The sequence below is a fragment of the Ranitomeya imitator genome, chromosome 1 (genome assembly GCF_032444005.1).
Source record: "Ranitomeya imitator isolate aRanImi1 chromosome 1, aRanImi1.pri, whole genome shotgun sequence".
NCBI lineage: Eukaryota > Metazoa > Chordata > Amphibia > Anura > Dendrobatidae > Ranitomeya > Ranitomeya imitator.
In genome coordinates, this window is record NC_091282.1 from 946,532,053 (window position 1) to 946,550,286 (window position 18,234).

Consider the following 18,234-nt stretch of genomic DNA (forward strand, 5'->3'; position numbering starts at 1 on the left):
CAAATCTAAGAAGCATCATTGTCAAGAGCTCCCTGTCCTATCCAACAGCTGCAGGTACCTTTCCTTGCAATCAGAAAAAATGTAAAACCTTCCATTTATAATGACCACGGACAAGATAAAGATCCCCAATTCACATCAGGACTACAAGATACCAAGTACTTTCAGCTGCGTCACTTCTAATGTGGTGTACCTAATTATTTGTACTAAATGTCCAACTGGGGGAGACAGGGCAAAAGCTTAGAACAAGAATGAATTCTCACCGCCACACAATAAAAGAAAAAAGAATGGATTTACCTGTGGCAATACATTTTTGTCTCCAAAATCATAACATTATGGACATGAAATTACTTGTGTTAAAAGGTAGCTTCAAATCTCAGAGAGACAGAAGAGTCTGGGAATATAAACTGATGACGACCTTTGACAATCTTAGTGGAGGAATGAATGTGTCGCACGGATTTGTCTTTTTACATCAACTAAGGGTACCGTCACACTACACGATTTACCTACGATCACGACCAGCGATACGACCTGGCCGTGATCGTAGGTAAATCGTAGTGTGGTCGCTGGGGAGCTGTCACAGAGACAGCTCTCCAGCGAACAACGATGCCGAGGTCCCCGGGTAACCATCGGGTTACTAAGCGCAGGACCGCGCTTAGTAACCCGATGTTTACCCTGGTTACCAGCGTAAAAAAAAAAACAAACAGCACATACTTACATTCCGGTGTCCGTCCCTTGCCGTCTGCTTCCCGCACTCAGTGACTGCCGGCCGTAAAGTGAAAGCACAGCACAGCACAGCGGTGACGTCACCGCTGTGCTCTGCTTTCACTTTACGGCCAGCAGTCACTGAGTGCGGAAAGCAGACGGCAAGGGACGGACACCGGAATGTAAGTAAGTATGTGCTGTTTTTTTTTTTTTTTTTTGACGCTGGTAACCAGGGTAAACATCGGGTTACTAAGCGCAGGACCGCGCTTAGTAACCCGATGTTTACCCTGGTTACAAGCGAACGCATCGCTAGATCGGTGTCACACACACCGATCTAGCGATGCCAGCGGGAGATCCAGCGACGAAAGAAAGTTCCAAACGATCTGCTACGACGTACGATTCGCAGCAGGATCCCTGATCGCTGCTTCGTGTCAGACACAGCGATATCGTATGGATATCGCTGGAACGTCACGAATCGTACCGTCGTAGCGATCGAAATGGCACTGTGTGACGGTACCCTAAGGAACTTGCCCCTCAGACTATGAGGGGTCATCACAACAGAGACCCTGATCAGAGGACAATAAAACAATCCTTATCCAAGAACCTTATCTGCTTCATGTCACCTGTATTATCCATGGTTTTTCCTTTTTTTACTGTGCTATGTTGTGCATAAATATGTGATTCTTCAGAATTTCTTTTAGTCTTTGCCTGATGAAGAGACCTGTGTAGTCTCGAAAGCTTGCAATTTGATACCATCTTTTCAGTTAGCCACTAAAAAGGTATCAACCATTGAGGACTCTCAATTCTAAATATTTTCCTAGTGGGAGTCAGTTTTCCCCCTGTAGCTGCTGCACTAATAAGCCAGCCTAAGATTATTTTATTAAAGTACCACTCTGGAGTTTTTTGTTAATTTGACCACAGATTTGTGTAAGCAAAGCATGTTCTTTGTGTGCAGTAAAATACTTGCTGGCTGCCATATTCTACTGGTTCTAGCCCCCCTCTCATCTTATGAGGTCCGGATGTCACAACTAACTTACTATTTCTCCAAGTATAAAACTTTGACAGCCTTCAAACACATGCTGCAGAAGCAGACCAATGCCGCAAGTACTTTTCTAGCCACAGGGAACATACATTACATATACCTAATTGGAGGGGAAATTAAAGCGGAAAAAAAAAAAATTTCACCCGGAGAACTTTCTCACTATGCTAGCGGGGATCTCACCGATGTCACCAAAGTTTAGTCTAGCTGGGACGGAGCTTTATGCTGGCTGTGTCCATTTGCTATATCACTATAGCATTAGTAATGGATAGATGTCTTATAGACGCCTCTCCATTTCTAATCCTTGGGCTTTATGTCACCTGACAATACAGGGCAGCTGCAGACTTATTTTTAAGCTGGGGGAAGGGGTGAGGCGTGCAATATCCATGGCCCCTTACCAGCCCGAGAATAGCAGCCCCCAGCTGTCAGCTTTAGCAAGGCTGGTTGTCAAAAAAGGGGGGGCCCATACATTTTTAGTGATTAAAACAGCGTGGAAGTCCCTTTTGGCCATGTTCACACGTTCAGTATTTGGTCAGTATTTTACCTCAGTATTTGTAAGCCAAAACCAGGAGTGGAACAATCAGAGAAGAAGTATAATAGAAACATATGCACCACTACTACATTTATCACCCACTCCTGGTTTTGGCTTACAAATACTGATGTAAAATACTGACCAAATACTGAGGGTGTGCATGTGGCCTCATTCTTGATAACTAGCCTTGCTGAAGCTTACAGCTGAGGGTTGTAGCCCCAAGCTGCGAGTTTTACCTGGCTTGTTATAAAAAATTTTAAAAAAAAACAGCGGAAAACCCATGCAGGGTTTTTTTTTTTTTATTAATTTTAAATTATTTATTTACAGTGCAGGAGCAGCTGATGACCACTCCTATCATCCGCTCAGCAGTAGTCCCATCAGCTGACAGTGACCAGACACCTCCGATCACAGCTGAGCGCTCCCGTTGTCTTGACAGTGTGGGAACCGCAGCTCTGACCGGTGGAGATAATTTCCTCGCTGTCATACATAGGACAGAGTATCAAACAATCTATTGTCGGGGGGAAAAACACATTAACATTGCTGAAGACCTTACCCATCATGATCAAGATCTGTATTATATGTTAATTGGCAACACATTAATCAGGGTTCTGCAGCAAATATTGTTCATACATACATTCATTCTGGAGCACAGCTTATGTCTAATCATTGCAATAGATTCAAAAGCCTGTTGTAGTAAAAGCTTTGCCGACTAAAAAAAAAAATCTTCTGCTCAGTCTCCTTGTGGCATAAGTTTGTTTGTTTTTTGTTTTCAATAAAAATAAACCAATTACTTACCTTGGGAGGTTTGAAGGGGTAGTCTGTAGGAAAATGGATCGTCAAGAAAAAAACACCACCTTGATATGGACTGTCATTCTGCAACAAACAAGAATAAACAATTGGATAACAAAATATATATATATATTTTTATTAGGAATTTAAGTGTGGCAGTAAGACAATTCGATATTTAGTCTCAAGAAAGTATGCCCGAGCGTATTCTTTAAGACTAAGCATAAAATGACAGGTCATTTCAACTATTGGGTTAAATTGCGTATTGCTCCAATCCTAGACTGCCTTGTGAAATCAGTCATTAAACAGCAGCGAATGCAAACTGCATGCATTATTAAATGGATCTGTATGTACTTTGCCTCAATGCAGTGTGCTTAACTGTGAGGAGACAAGTCTGCACACAGTTTGCAGACAATATCCCCTTTTCCAATACTAATTTTTCCCTATAGTAAGAGTTCAAGAAAAATTGTATTCAGTCTGACTAGCAGCTTGTACAAAAGTGCGAGATATCAGAGTAGCCATTCTGACATGGCTTTACAAAGCACATAGGCCATCACAAATACAAGTCCTCCATCCACAAATCTGTTCAGTTTGCTTAAAGTGGATCTGTAAGATTTCACAATACAATCTGGCTCCTGGCACAGTCCTCTTTAAAATGCACAACGTGTGTTTTCCAGGCAGGGGCTAATGGCAACGTATGGAGAGCAAAAATGTGCTGATGCACAGTGAAATTGACACTAATGATAGCCGAGAGTCACAACGTAGCCTGACCGATCTAACCCTGTTGCATTCTTTGATTGCAACCCATCTAGAACTCTAAAATAGGCACATAACAGTAAGTTGTAGACAAAAAAAAAAAACACAACACTTTTGTTGCATGACATGTCCAAGATACGAGGCCTATTGGTAATTTTAATGGGAAATCCTCCCACTGGCTCCCTCCCATAGGTGTCATTTCATATACATTTGACATGAATATGGTAACTGCAAGTGTTTCAGAGTAAGGCTAGGCCTTCAAGAACCTTTCCCCTGCAATCTTGAAGATCGTTCTTTGTGTAGCCCAAGCACTGAAAAAACTGAAGGCAACGTTCACATGTTTTTTCCTGGTGCTGTTCTACAAAGATTTAAAAAAAAAAAAAAAAACCAAATCAAACATTAACCAGGCCTAACTTTAATACCTTTGGGAATGCAAATATTAGAGTAACCAATTGTAATTTGTATTTTATCTATCATTAGTACAAATTAAATCAAGAAACTCTGTAATCTGTCTTATCAGGGAAAACGGCCTCTACTCCTGGATTGATATTTCACTTTTTTTCACGTATTCAGTGAAGAGAGATTTACCTATTACTGAAATGGGAGACAAATGTTGGTGCACTGAAGAGTTAATGGAGGAGAAAGAGGCAGAGATTCTGCTGAAAACCAATGACTCTCTTGCATATATCATTGGAAGCACAAACTCTTCTCTCCCATCTCAGTAATGTAAGGCTAGGTTCACATGGAGTTAAATCAGCCTGTTCAACACATGCGTTAAACGGGCTGTGCTAACGCAAGTGCCGACATGCCAAATCGCTATAGCAGATGGAGCTAGCAGATACTCTATCTGCGCTAGCAGTGACGGACCCGGAAACGCTGCAGCCCACGTCCCAGGGTCCGTCACTCAATGACGGCACATCGCTAGCGATGTGTCCGACATATGGCTTAATGGCGGCATTAACTGACAGAGTTACACCGCGTTATGCTGCGGCGTAACCTAGTCAGTCTAACGGACTGCCAAAACGTTATGTGAACCCAGCCTAAAGGTACCTTCACACTGAACGATATCGCTAGCGATCCGTGACGTTGCAGTGTCCTGGCTAGCGATATCGTTCAGTTTGACACGCAGCAGCGATCAGGATCCTGCTGTGATGTCGTTGGTCGCTGCAGAAAGTCCAGCACTTTATTTCGTCGCTGGACTCCCTGCAGACATCGCTGAATCGGCGTGTGTGACGCCGATTCAGCGATGTCTTCACTGGTAACCAGGGTAAACATCGGGTTACTAAGCGCAGGGCCGCGCTTCGTAACCCGATGTTTACCCTGGTTACCAGCGTAAAAGTTAAAAAAAAAACAAACACTACATACTTACCTTCGCTGTCTGTCCCCGGCGCTCTGCTTCTCTGCACTGGCTGTGAGCGCCGGCCAGCCGGAAAGCACAGCGGTGACGTCACCGCTCTGCTTTCCGGCCGCTGTGCTCACAGTCAGTGCAGGAAAGCAGAGCGCCGGGGACAGACAGCGGAAGGTAAGTATGTAGTGTTTGTTTTCTTACTTTTACGATGGTAACCAGGGTAAACATCGGGTTACTAAGTGCGGCCCTGCGCTTAGTAACCCGATGTTTACCCTGGTTACCGGCATCGTTGGTCGCTGGAGAAATGTCTGTGTGACAGCTCTCCAGCTACCAAACAGCAACGCTGCAGCGTTCGACATCGTTGTCGGTATCGCTGCAGCGTCGCTTAGTGTGAAGGTACCTTAAGAGCGTCACTGAAGACAGATTTTACCTGTGAATTGAGAACAAAAGATCAGTTCTGGCAGAGAAAGGGGCCAATTTCACTGACATTACAGTTTCTTATTTTCACATGCGAGTCGTGAAAAAAAAAATTAAGACAAATTAAGACAATGTTTACTCTTAAAACAAAGTTAACACAAATTAAATTGAGAATTTCATGTAAAACGTACTTGTGCTGAGGCAAAAAAGTAACTTAAGTGGACAAACAAGTTAAAATGGTCTTCATACTTACAGGGCCCATAATTGTTGCTTGCCAATGAAACACTGGAAGAGATTAAAAATTTGTTTAAGCATTTGTATACTGTGAGGTAAACCTACGCTTATATTTTAGGCAATCTCTGCAAGTTGCCTTCCAAGAGCCATAACTTTGTGAACTTTTGCTTTAAGTGAGGAGCAATGTAGCGTTCACTGTGCAGCAGAGAAATGCGACAGGTCACCTTCATCTTGCAAATCTGCATGCCAAAAGCAAATTGAACGGAAATGGTGAAAAACATTGCATTTGTAAACTTCCTTTGATACCAATCATTTTTAGATTAACTGGGTGAGCTCATAATTGTTCCATTTTGGGATATATCGGGGGAAAAAATGAATATAAAGCAGTGAGTTATTTGGGCGTTATTTTTTAAATTACAGAATGTTTGAGCAGTTAAATGGCTATACCAAATTCACATTTATTTTTTTTTCCACAATTCATTTCTCTGATGAACTTGAACCTGTGATTGCACAATAGACAATACCAACATGCAATGCAAAATTTCAGTTCTCCAATCACCTGAAGGAGGGGAGTGGCAATGACAGTTTTTCATTAGTACACCAATATGTTGTATTCGATTTTCAGCAATATTTGGTGTGCGTATCTGGACAATTATATCCCTAGACTATAATGTGTTCACACAGACGTGTATATTTGGTCTCACAGGCCTGCAGTTAGCTGTGTAAGGCCCCTTTCACAAAATCGTTTTTGCCATCAGTCGCAATCCGTCGAATTTTTGAAAAAAACGAATCTGGCGACTGATGCCGCCGGATCTTTTGTCTCATAGATTTGTATTAGCGACGGATGGCCTCACGATTAATCTGTCGTTCGCCAGATCCGTCAAAAATTGCTTGTCCGGCGGCCGGAGACGACAGTCAAAGTAACTTTTTTTGTGTACGTCAAAAAAAAAAAAAAAAACGGACAGCAACAGATCCATCACCATCAGTCGTTTGCTCGAATGAAACTGAATCAGTCAAATGACGGAATACGGCGACAAATTCCTTTTTGCAACTGAGCATGCTCCGATGTATTTAGGATCCAGTTAGCTAGATCCGCTAGTCGGATCCGTAGAAAAGAACAAATCCATTGCATCAGCTTTTCACAATCTGCGACGGTTCGGTCAAGTCAACGGCTTATGACTGACAGCAAACAACTGATGTGTGAAAGGGGCCTAAGCCAGCACCTGCAAGTCCTTCAGTGTGCTCAGCTTGTGAGCTTGCCTCATACACCCCCAGGTCGGGGTCACACATGCGAGGAATACGGACGAGTGCTATGCGATAAAACATCGCATAGCACTCGGACCAGTATTCATCTATGGGGCAACTCACATCACTGTTTTCTCCTCGGCCGTATTGTACGTGCGAGTGAAATCACAGCATGCTGCGATTGTCACCAACAATTGGCGCACTCGCACCCATTTAAGTCTATGGGTGCGAGTGACCGCACATATCACTTGGATATCAGCCGAGTGATGTGCGCTATACGCCGACACCAGCAATGGAGGAGATGGAAAAGTTAGAAGTTTCTGCGCCTCCCCCGCGGCTGTGCTCCAATTCCACTCTGCTCCCACTCGCAGCAGAGCAGGAACCGAGGGTCATTAGCATATAGCATCGGATGCCATACGCAAGTGTGACCCCGGCCTTACTGCAAAAAGGACTTCATATTCACATTTTTGGGGGAAATTGGGAATTCAGTCTTTTTTGTTGATACATGTCTAAATTATCTAAACCCCTTAATGACACATGACATACAGAATACACCATATGCCATGTCCCTGACTTTGCGGTAGATGGTGATTCAGCGTTAAGATTCCGTCAAACAGCTGGGGAGGAGCAAAGCTGAGCCTGTGGCTGTAAACTTGTCAAATTCCACTGTCAATCTGTCACAGCGGCATTCACAGCGCACTGTCAGGGGGCCGTTCTATGCATCCATTGGCCATTCAGTAACATGATGGCCAGGGGGCTGCTGAAGAAGTCTGTGCCTCTAGACTACTCCTGTGTAAGTCAACACGTGGCTGGCGTGATTTTAGCTATATACAGCAATACTGTGGCATTGCTGTATATTACGACAAGCCATCAGATGATCATAGTTTCAAGTCCACTGAAGGGACAAATACACAAGTGCAAAAAAAAAAAAAAGTGGTTTTAAAAAAAAAAAAATATACGTGTTTAAATAGTTTCTACCATCTCCCATTAAAAATTCAAAAAAATACAAATTAGTCATGGCAAGGTACGTAAAAAAAAAAAAAAAAATTATTAAATCAGATTGGTAAACTGCTTAGTGAGAAGATTCAATTAAGCAGCTAGAATTTCAGTTTTTTCGGCAGCCACAACACAAAAAAGCGTATTAAGAGGCAATCAAAACATTGTATCTACCCCAAAACTACAAGTGATTCTCAAAAAAAATTAGAATATCAAAGTTAAATTTCAGTTCTTCAATACAAAAAGTGAAACTCAGTCATTACAGTGATCTGTTTCAAGTGTTTATTTCTGTTAATGTTGATGATTATGGCTTACAGCAAATGAAAACCCAAGAGTCGTTAGCTCAATAAATTAGGTTAATAAACTGCCGCAAAGGCTTCCTAAGCGTACAAACAGGTCCATTAGTCAGATTCAGTAGGCTCCACACTCATGGGGAAGACTGCTGACTTGACACACTCCAACAGGATGGTAAGCCACAAAAGGCTAAACAAGGCTAACAAAGGTAAGCCACAAAAAGCTAAAGAAGCTGGCTGTTCAGAGTACTGTATCCAGTGTGGTAGAAGGTGCACAAGCAACTGGGATAACCGCAGCCTTGAAAGAATTGTTAAGAAAAGGCCATTCAAACATTTGATGGAAATTCGCAAGGAGTGGACTGCTGCTGGAGTCATTGCTTTAAGAGCCACCACACACAGACGTATCCAGGACATGGGCTACAAGTGTCACATTACTTGTGTCAAGCCACTCATGATCAATCAGAAGCATCTTACCTGGGCCAAGGTGAAAAAGAACTGGATTGTTGCTCAGTGGTCCAAGTTATTATTTTCAGATGAAAGTATATGTTGCATTTCATCTGGAAATCAAGGTCCCAGAGCCTGGAGAAACTCTGGAGAGGCACACGATCCAAGCTGCTTGAGGTCTAGTGTGAAGCTTCCACTATCAGTGATGGTTTGGGGAGCCATGTCATCTGCTGGTACAGGGCCACTGTTTTATCAAGGCCAAAGTCAGCGCAGCCGTCTACCAGTAAATTTTAAGAGCACTTCATTATTCCCTCTTCCAACAAGCTTTTTGGAGAAGGAAATTGCATTCCCCAGCAAGACTTGTCACTCGTCCACACTGCCAAAAGTGCCAATGCCTGGTTTAAAAAAAAAAAGTATCACTGTGCTTGATTGGCCAGCAAACTCGTCTGACCTTAACCCCCCATAGAGAATCTATGGAGTATTGTCAAGAGGAAGAGGAGAGACACCAGACTCAAAAATGCAGACAAGCTGAAGGCTGCTATCAAAGCAACCGGGGCTTGCATAACACCTCAGCAGTGCCACAGGCTGATCGCCTCCATGCCACGCCGCATTGATGCAGAAACTGATGCAAAAGGAGCTCAGACCAAGTATTGAATGCATTTACTGAACATACATTTCAGAAGCCCAACATTTCAGCTTTTAAAGTCATGTTTCAAGCTGGTGTTATAAAGTATTTTAATTTACTGAGAAAATGAATTATGGGTTTTCATTGGCTGTAAGCCATAATCATCAACATTAACATAAATAAACACTTGAAATCAGTCACTGTTTGCAATGATTATATACTGTATTTTTCGGACTATAAGACGTACCCAGGTTTTAGAGGTGGAAAGTAGGGAAAAAAATGTTTGAAGCAAAAAATGTGGTAAAATATTTAACACCACACATAATAGTATAGTATGTTATTATATTGGAAGCTACGGGTAGAAGATGGTGCTGCGGGACCAGTGTGGCGGCTGTAAAGTACTCTGGAGCGAGAGTATGAGAATGGGGGCACAGTGCTTACATTTAAAGCACCACTCCAGCACTGAAAAATTAACATGGGAGTGCTGCTTTAAGATCCCATGGGAGAACTATGCCACTCCTGCAGGACATGCTGGGAGTTAGAGTGCATTTTTGTGTTGTAATTTTAATTTATTCTTACTTGTGCAGGTCCCACAGCCAGCCACGCTGTGGTGAAGTAATGAAGAGCTGCAGCATACCATGACCACACAGAGCCTTCCCTCTTATTGTCTCTCTACAACTCATGTAGTAAGAAGCTTTCAGATTCTAGTACATATCTTCAGGATCTGACGACATAATGAAGAGGGAGGGCTTTGTGCAGTCATGTGATACTCCAGCCCACCCGCTTCTTGACCTCACACAGGTCCTATGCTGGAGCGGGGAGCACTCCACATCCAGCACAGCCCAGGCAGGTAGGCGGCATCCCTCTCTTCTGGCCCCCTGCTCCTGCCCCCTCCTCCCCTGTACTGGACACATGATCTCCCCAGCCGCTGCAGGAATCCAGTGCTACGGAAACCATGTGTGTCCGCTGTTTAAGGAATATTCATTCGCTGCTCCCTGCCCACAGCTCTGCGCTGACAGGTGGGCAGGGAGACCAGTGGTTTCCCCAGAGCTGCCTCCTGTGACTGCGATCCCACTCCGCTGCTGCCCCCTCCCCCCCATTACATTTGTACCATAAGATGCGCTCACATTTTCCTCCCAAATTTGCAGGGGGGGGGGGGGGGGGGGTTGTGTGTCTTATGGTCCGAAAAATACGGTAATCTATGATTTTCACTTTTTGTATAAAGAACTGAAATTAACTTTTCGCTGATATTCTAATTTTGTGAGAAGCACCTGTATACATCATTGAAAGCATCAGCTCGGGGGAATTAAAAAAAGAAATAAAAATCCTCACACAACCCCATATAGTGAAAATTAAGCACATTCGTTAAACTTTTGAAATTTTTTTTCACCATTTAAATGAAACAAACTATGCATATCTGGCATCTCCATAATCATACTGACCTTGAGAATCATACTGCCAGGTCATTTAACATAAAATATACACGGTAAATAAAAAACACAAAACAACTGCTGAGTCAACTTTTTATTGCCATTCCCGCTTTCCAACACATCACGACAAAATTGATGGCGTCATTCAAAAGTACAACTCGTCCAGCAAAAACAAGCCCCCATACAGCTATGTCGATGGGGAAAAAAAAAAAAATTATCTATAATATAACGCTGGGAGCGTCACTCTGTCCGAAGCCTTTATAGACTGCGCAAGCGCCGGCGCAGTCTGGGCCTCACAGAGTGACACTCCCGGGAGATCGCGGTATGCGTTAACACTGAACGCACACCGCGATCTCCAACAAAGAAGCAGAGACCGCCAGGAGGGTGAGTATCGGCTATATTCACCTATCCTCCGTTCCACCGCTGCGCGCCGCCATCTTCCCGGTCCTCGGCCTGTGACCTTCAGTTCAGAGGGCGCGATGACGCGCTTAATGCGCGCCAGTGCCGCCCTCTGACTGACCAGTCACAGCCAGAGAACCGGGAAGATGGCGGCGCGCAGCGGTGGAACGGGGCCAGGTGAATATAGTAAGTGCTGAGGGGCCTGAGCTGGCGGCGATACCGGCACCTGACCCCCACAGCGCGCCGGTGTCCCCGCCTGCTCAGGCCCCCAAGCACTCGGCGCCCAGCGACGATGGGGGTGTATGGTATTTTTTTTTTTAATTATATTGCAGCAGCATACGGGGGCATATACAGTGGGGCAAAAAAGTATTTAGTCAGTCAGCAATAGTGCAAGTTCCACCACTTAAAAAGATGAGAGGCGTCTGTAATTTACATCATAGGTAGACCTCAACTATGGGAGACAAACTGAGAAAAAAAATCCAGAAAATCACAGTCTGTTTTTTTATCATTTTATTTGCATATTATGGTGGAAAATAAGTATTTGGTCAGAAACAAACAATCAAGATTTCTGGCTCTCACAGACCTGTAACTTCTTCTTTAAGAGTCTCCTCTTTCCTCCACTCATTACCTGTAGTAATGGCACCTGTTTAAACTTGTTATCAGTATAAAAAAGACACCTGTGCGCACCCTCAAACAGTCTGACTCCAAACTCCACTATGGTGAAGACCAAAGAGCTGTCAAAGGACACCAGAAACAAAATTGTAGCCCTGCACCAGGCTGGGAAGACTGAATCTGCAATAGCCAACCAGCTTGGAGTGAAGAAATCAACAGTGGGAGCAATAATTAGAAAATGGAAGACATACAAGACCACTGATAATCTCCCTCGATCTGGGGCTCCACGCAAAATCCCACCCCGTGGGGTCAAAATGATCACAAGAACGGTGAGCAAAAATCCCAGAACCACGCGGGGGGACCTAGTGAATGAACTGCAGAGAGCTGGGACCAATGTAACAAGGCCTACCATAAGTAACACACTATGCCACCATGGACTCAGATCCTGCAGTGCCCGACGTGTTCCACTGCTTAAGCCAGTACATGTCCAGGCCCGTCTGAAGTTTGCTAGAGAGCATTTGGATGATCCAGAGGAGTTTTGGGAGAATGTCCTATGGTCTGATGAAACCAAACTGGAACTGTTTGGTAGAAACACAACTTGTCGTGTTTGGAGGAAAAAGAATACTGAGTTGCATCCATCAAACACCATACCTACTGTAAAGCATGGTGGTGGAAACATCATGCTTTGGAGCTGTTTCTCTGCAAAGGGGCCAGGACGACTGATCCGGGTACATGAAAGAATGAATGGGGCCATGTATCGTGAGATTTTGAGTGCAAACCTTTTTCCATCAGCAAGGGAATTGAAGATGAAACGTGGCTGGGTCTTTCAACATGACAGTGATCCAAGCACACCACCAGGGCAACGAAGGAGTGGCTTCGTAAGAAGCATTTCAATGTCCTGGAGTGGCCTAGCCAGTCTCCAGATCTCAACCCTATAGAAAACCTTTGGAGGGAGTTGAAAGTCCGTGTTGCCAAGCGAAAAGCCAAAATCACTGCTCTAGAGGAGATCTGCATGGAGGAATGGACCAACATACCAACAACAGTGTGTGGCAACCTTGTGAAGACTTACAGAAAACGTTTGACCTCTGTCATTGCCAACAAAGGATATATTACAAAGTATTGAGATGAAATTTTGTTTCTGACCAAATACTTATTTTCCACCATAATATGCAAATAAAATGTTAAAAAAAACAGACAAATGTGATTTTCTGGATTTTTTTTTCTCAGTTTGTCTCCCATAGTTGAGGTCTACCTATGATGTAAATTACAGACGCCTCTCATCTTTTTAAGTGGTGGAACTTGCACTATTGCTGACTGACTAAATACTTTTTTGCCCCACTGTAGAATGGAGCATGTTAAGGGGGCCATCAACCATAATGGAGCAGTGTACGGGGGAGTATAGAATGGAGCATGTTAAGGGGGCCATCAACCATAATGGAGCAGTGTACGGGGGCATATAGAATGGAGCATGTTAAGGGGGCCATCAACCATAATGGAGCAGTGTACGGGGGCATATAGAATGGAGCATCTTATGGGTGCAGCACATGACAGGATGGGGACGCAGGATGGGTGCAGCACATGACAGGATGGGGACGCAGGATGGGTGCAGCACATGACAGGATGGGGACGCAGGATGGGAGCAGCACATGACAGGATGGGGACGCAGGATGGGTGCACCACATGACAGGATGGGGACGCAGGATGGGTGCAGCACATGACAGGATGGGGACGCAGGATGGGTGCAGCACATGACAGGATGGGGACGCAGGATGGGTGCAGCACATGACAGGATGGGGACGCAGGATGGGTGCAGCACATGACAGGATGGGGACGCAGGATGGGTGCAGCACATGACAGGATGGGGACGCAGGATGGGTGCAGCACATGACAGGATGGGGACGCAGGATGGGTGCAGCACAAGACAGGATGGGGACGCAGGATGGGTGCAGCACATGACAGGATGGGGACGCAGGATGGGTGCAGCACATGACAGGATGGAGACCATATACCAATATAAATGCTCGCCACCCGGGCGTAGAACGGGTTCAAGCAAGTAATCGGTAAAACATTCACACAAACCAGTTTTGGAGGTTGATGAGCATTACTTACTGTCATCTCCAACTGGACCTGCAGAACATTGTGCTGGAGGATCGCGGGCTAAATCATTCAGTTCCTGTTGAGATAAAAACATGCATGAGACTTAAAATCCAGGGAATGACTAGATGTTAGTTGGGGGGGGGGGGGGGGGGTGAAGGCCTTTGTATGCAGCACATGATATTTATGGAATTCTTCAACCAAGTACCAGGGGTTCAAAAGGATTAGAGAACTGCTGCTGTAAGGATAGGTTCACATGACTGTATAAAGTCACTTAGAGTTTCATCCAGAAAAGTTGGACATTTTTAAAAATGTTTACAGAAGCAGCTATCAGATACAAGACCATTTCCATGTCGCAGAATTGAAATGTAGCATTAAAATTCTGATGCTCTACTGTGGCTCAATATGGCATCCATTTTTTGCACAAGGATAAACTTGAATGGCTGTGTCCCATCCGAATTTCAGATGAAACTCCTACAGTGGCCAGGAGAGGAGTATTCGCAGCCAATTTTGCACGTTCAGACATGGCCATTACACAGTACACAGCAGGGCAATTTTATTATTTTTTTTAAAGCACGTCCAATTATTTTAGATTAACATTGGCGGTGCAGAGTGCCTCTGAGCACAGTCCCTTCTTCAGGATGCCGGTGGCAGAAATGTGGCGGTGCCACACCCCGATGTCCACGGTGAGCAGAATGCATCACCAGTTTCCCTGCGGCCATCTTCCTGAAGCTGTGGGCCGTCGGAGGCCGCATGTGCACAGATTGAGATCTCGGTAGCAATTTTCCTGAAGCAGAGAGCCGCAGCATCGCTACACCTCTGCCGCAACCCCCCGGTAAACATGCGTTCACACCAAGACGCACGGTCTCGTTATCAACACTAGAAAAGACTAAAATTATGTACCAACCTGCTCAAGGAAAACCATACCAGCAGCCATGCATTACAGTGAAGGAGTACAACTTCAAAGCAGTTGACAATTTTACCTACCTGGGCAGCACACACTGCCACGTAGTAACCATAGAGGCCAAGGTCAACAAAAACTCAACGACCATATCGCCTTAAGGAGACTGTACAAGAACATCTGGGAATGGAGGGGACTCGACCTTACCACTAAACTGAAAAGTTTTACCACGCTTTGTTCGTTACCACACTTAAGGTACCGTTACACTTAATTTACCAACGATCACGACCAGCGATACGACCTGGCCGTGATCGTTGGTAAGTCGTTGTGTGGTCGCTGGAGAGCTGTCACACAGACAGCTCTCCAGCGACCAACGATGCCGAAGTCACCGGGTAACCAGGGTAAACATCGGGTTACTAAGCGCAAGGCCACGCTTAGTAACCCGATGTTTACCCTGGTTACCATTGTAAAAGAAAAAAAAAAAAAAAAACACTACATACTTACATTCCTGTCGCGTCCCTTACCGTCAGCTTCTCTGCACTGTGTAAGCGCTGGCCGGAAAGCGGAGCGGTGACGCCACCGCTGTGCTCTGCTTTACGGCTGGCGCTGACACTGGGGGACGCGACAGGAATGTAGTTATGTAGTGTTTTTTTTTTACTTTTACAATGGTAACCAGGGTAAACATCGGGTTACTAAGCGCGGCCCTGCACTTAGTAACCCGATATTTACCCTTGTTATCAGTGAAGACATCGCTGAATCGGCGTCACACACACCAATACAGCGATGTCAGCGGGTGATCCAGCGACGAAATAAAGTCCTGATCATTCCCCAGCGACCAACGATCTCCCAGCAGGGGCCTGATCGTTGGTCGCTGTCACGCATAACGATTTTGTTAACGATATCGTTGCTACGGCACAAAAAGCAACGATATCGTTATGTGTGATGGCACCTTTAATCTAAGCAAGTGAGACGTTGACTGTCTACAGCCGACCTGCCAAACAGCTTAAAAGGGAACCTGTCAACAGGATTGTGCACAGTAACCTACAGTGTCAGTTCGGCGCCGTTATACTGATTAAAATGATACTTTGGTTGATGAAATCAGTTGTGGGTTTTTTTCTTCTTTCAGTTTTTAGTTAATGACATGCTCATGCCCTCGGGCAGGCCTGGAAAGGGGGGCTTTATTAGAGTTGAGCCAATTTGCTTGAGTCCCTGCATATTCGGCATGCTGTAGCGCTTACCGAAAAAGCTGCCGAGGGAACCCGGACACCTGGATCGCTCCTGCTGATCTGCTGTTCAGCTTCATAGCTGCACGTGTCGCAACTGTGTGACGGTCACGACACAGCCTGTTTGTTGGGCTCTCCATGCATGTGTCGTGACTCACACCGCCGCGACACATGCAGCTGCAGAGCCGGACAGCTGATCGGCCAGAGCAATCCAGGTATCCGGGTTCCCTCTGCAGCTTATTTCGCAAGCACTATAGCTTGCTGAATAAGGAGGGAGCTGATCAAATTCACTCAACTCTAGTCTTTATGTGGGGCTCTGCTTAGGTATTCAGACTGCTGTCAGGTCGCTGATCCCTCACTTACCTGCCCCCTAGTTTACAGAATGAATATCTGTACATTTAAAAAAAAAACCTGCAGCCGTGGCACCTGCTCTGCAGCATAATCACGTTTCATGTCTCAATAATACATGTTCTCGATGTTATTCAACTAAAAAGTTTGAGAATGCCGCCCGCACAGTAGCAGCTATCGGTGTATATAGCTGTGATCCGATATACACCGGATTTTTTTTTTTTTTTTTAAGTATGTACAGATATTGACTAAACTGGAAAAGATTAAATAACAACCACAAGACGGATGTCATCTACTAAGGTATAATTTTAATCAGTTTAACAGGGCGACCTGACTGTAGGTTACTGTGCACAATTCAGCTGACAGGTTCCCTTTAATCACGTTCACCTGAGCTGTCTCAGCTGACTTCTCCAGGTGAGATTGACATGTGGTGAGAATGCCAGACAGTGTGCCTAATCAACGACTGTACTGAAAACTGTCAGGGAATGCAAGCAGAAGAATCTTTACAAAGACTACCTTAAAGCAAAACGTTCACCAGGTTTGACCAATATGAGATAAGGCCATCACCCATCAGGTCTGACATACATAATTCTAGAATGCTGTAATATGTCTCCAATCTGACCTGCAAGACAAGAAAGACCATGACGCATCCCTACGCATTACGCTCATGCGCAGGCCTGTACTTTTCTGCCCTGAATAGCAGGACAGACAAAGGGAAAGGTGAATGAGCCCACTCGCTTGCAGACTACAGCATTTTTCTCTGCTTTAGGCCGGTTTCACATGTCCAGATAATTCCGGTACCGGAGTTATCCATGTCCTCACGTGGCACATCAGTGTGGCACACATGCGGCAGCCGTGCAGGACCACACGGACCGTGCAGGAGACAGCGCTACAGTTAATGAAATTCAAGGGAAAAGAAAGCGGTCACTAGGGAGCGCTGTGAGGGTCACAGTTAGAATTGAAAGCAAAAGGTCCGCCGCAGCTCCAGCCGTTAACCTTCTAGGAGGATACAAAATGCAGTAAATAGTAATAACGGTCCTAGGAGCGCTGGAAATGAGACCAAAACAAGGATTTTAGTGTTGAACCACAACGCGTTTCAGCGGTTAAACCGTCTTCATTAGGTGGAAGTTCCACCTGATGAAGACTGTTTAAACGCTGAAACGCGTTGTGGTTCAACACAAATCCTTGTTTTGGTCTCATTCCAGCGCTCCTAGGACCGTTATTACTATTTACAGCGCTACAGTTAAGCGCTGTCCCCCGCTTTTGGTGCTGAAGCCGGTATTCATTCCTTCTCCCCAGCAGCGTTCGCTGGAGAGAAGGAATGAAAATCAAGGTGGTTTTTTTTGTGTTAAATATAAAGTTTGTGGTTCCCCTCCCGCTTGCCGAGAAATACTCACCCAGCTGCTGCAATGTATGCTGTCAGCGCCGGCAGCAGGTCTTGTGCGAGCGGTCACATGGTACCGCTTATTACAGTGATGAATATGCGCATATTCACCACTAATGAGTGGTACCATGTGACCGCTCACAGGACCTGCTGCCGGCGCTGAGAGCATACATCGCAGGAGCTGGGTGAGTATTTCTCGGCAAGTGGGCGGGCGCACAGAGGATGGGAGGTTGGAGGGGAACCACAAACTTATTTTTAACAAAAAAAAACCTTGATTTTTCATTCCTTCTCCAGCGAACGCTGCTGGGGGAGAAGGAATAAATGTCGGATTCAGCACCACACGCAGAGGGGACAGCGCTTACTGTAGCGCTGTCTCTCCTGCGGGTGGTACGTGCACACAGAGGAGAGTGCACACTGTTCTCCGTG

At 45.1% G+C, this 18,234-nt stretch overlaps 1 protein-coding gene across 1 annotated transcript in view; it reads right to left on the reverse strand.

Moving 5' to 3' along the window:
• The window catches only part of UBE2D3 (ubiquitin conjugating enzyme E2 D3), an 83,873-nt gene that overhangs the window by 47,868 nt on the left and 17,771 nt on the right, over nt 1-18,234 (reverse strand). Inside the window, exons 2-4 of the mRNA XM_069743647.1 lie at nt 13,968-14,031; nt 5,834-5,865; nt 3,069-3,146 (exon numbers count right to left, since the gene is read on the reverse strand). Coding sequence (XP_069599748.1) covers nt 3,069-3,146; nt 5,834-5,865; nt 13,968-14,031 — 174 coding nt within the window. The remainder of the gene's footprint in view (nt 1-3,068; nt 3,147-5,833; nt 5,866-13,967; nt 14,032-18,234) is intronic.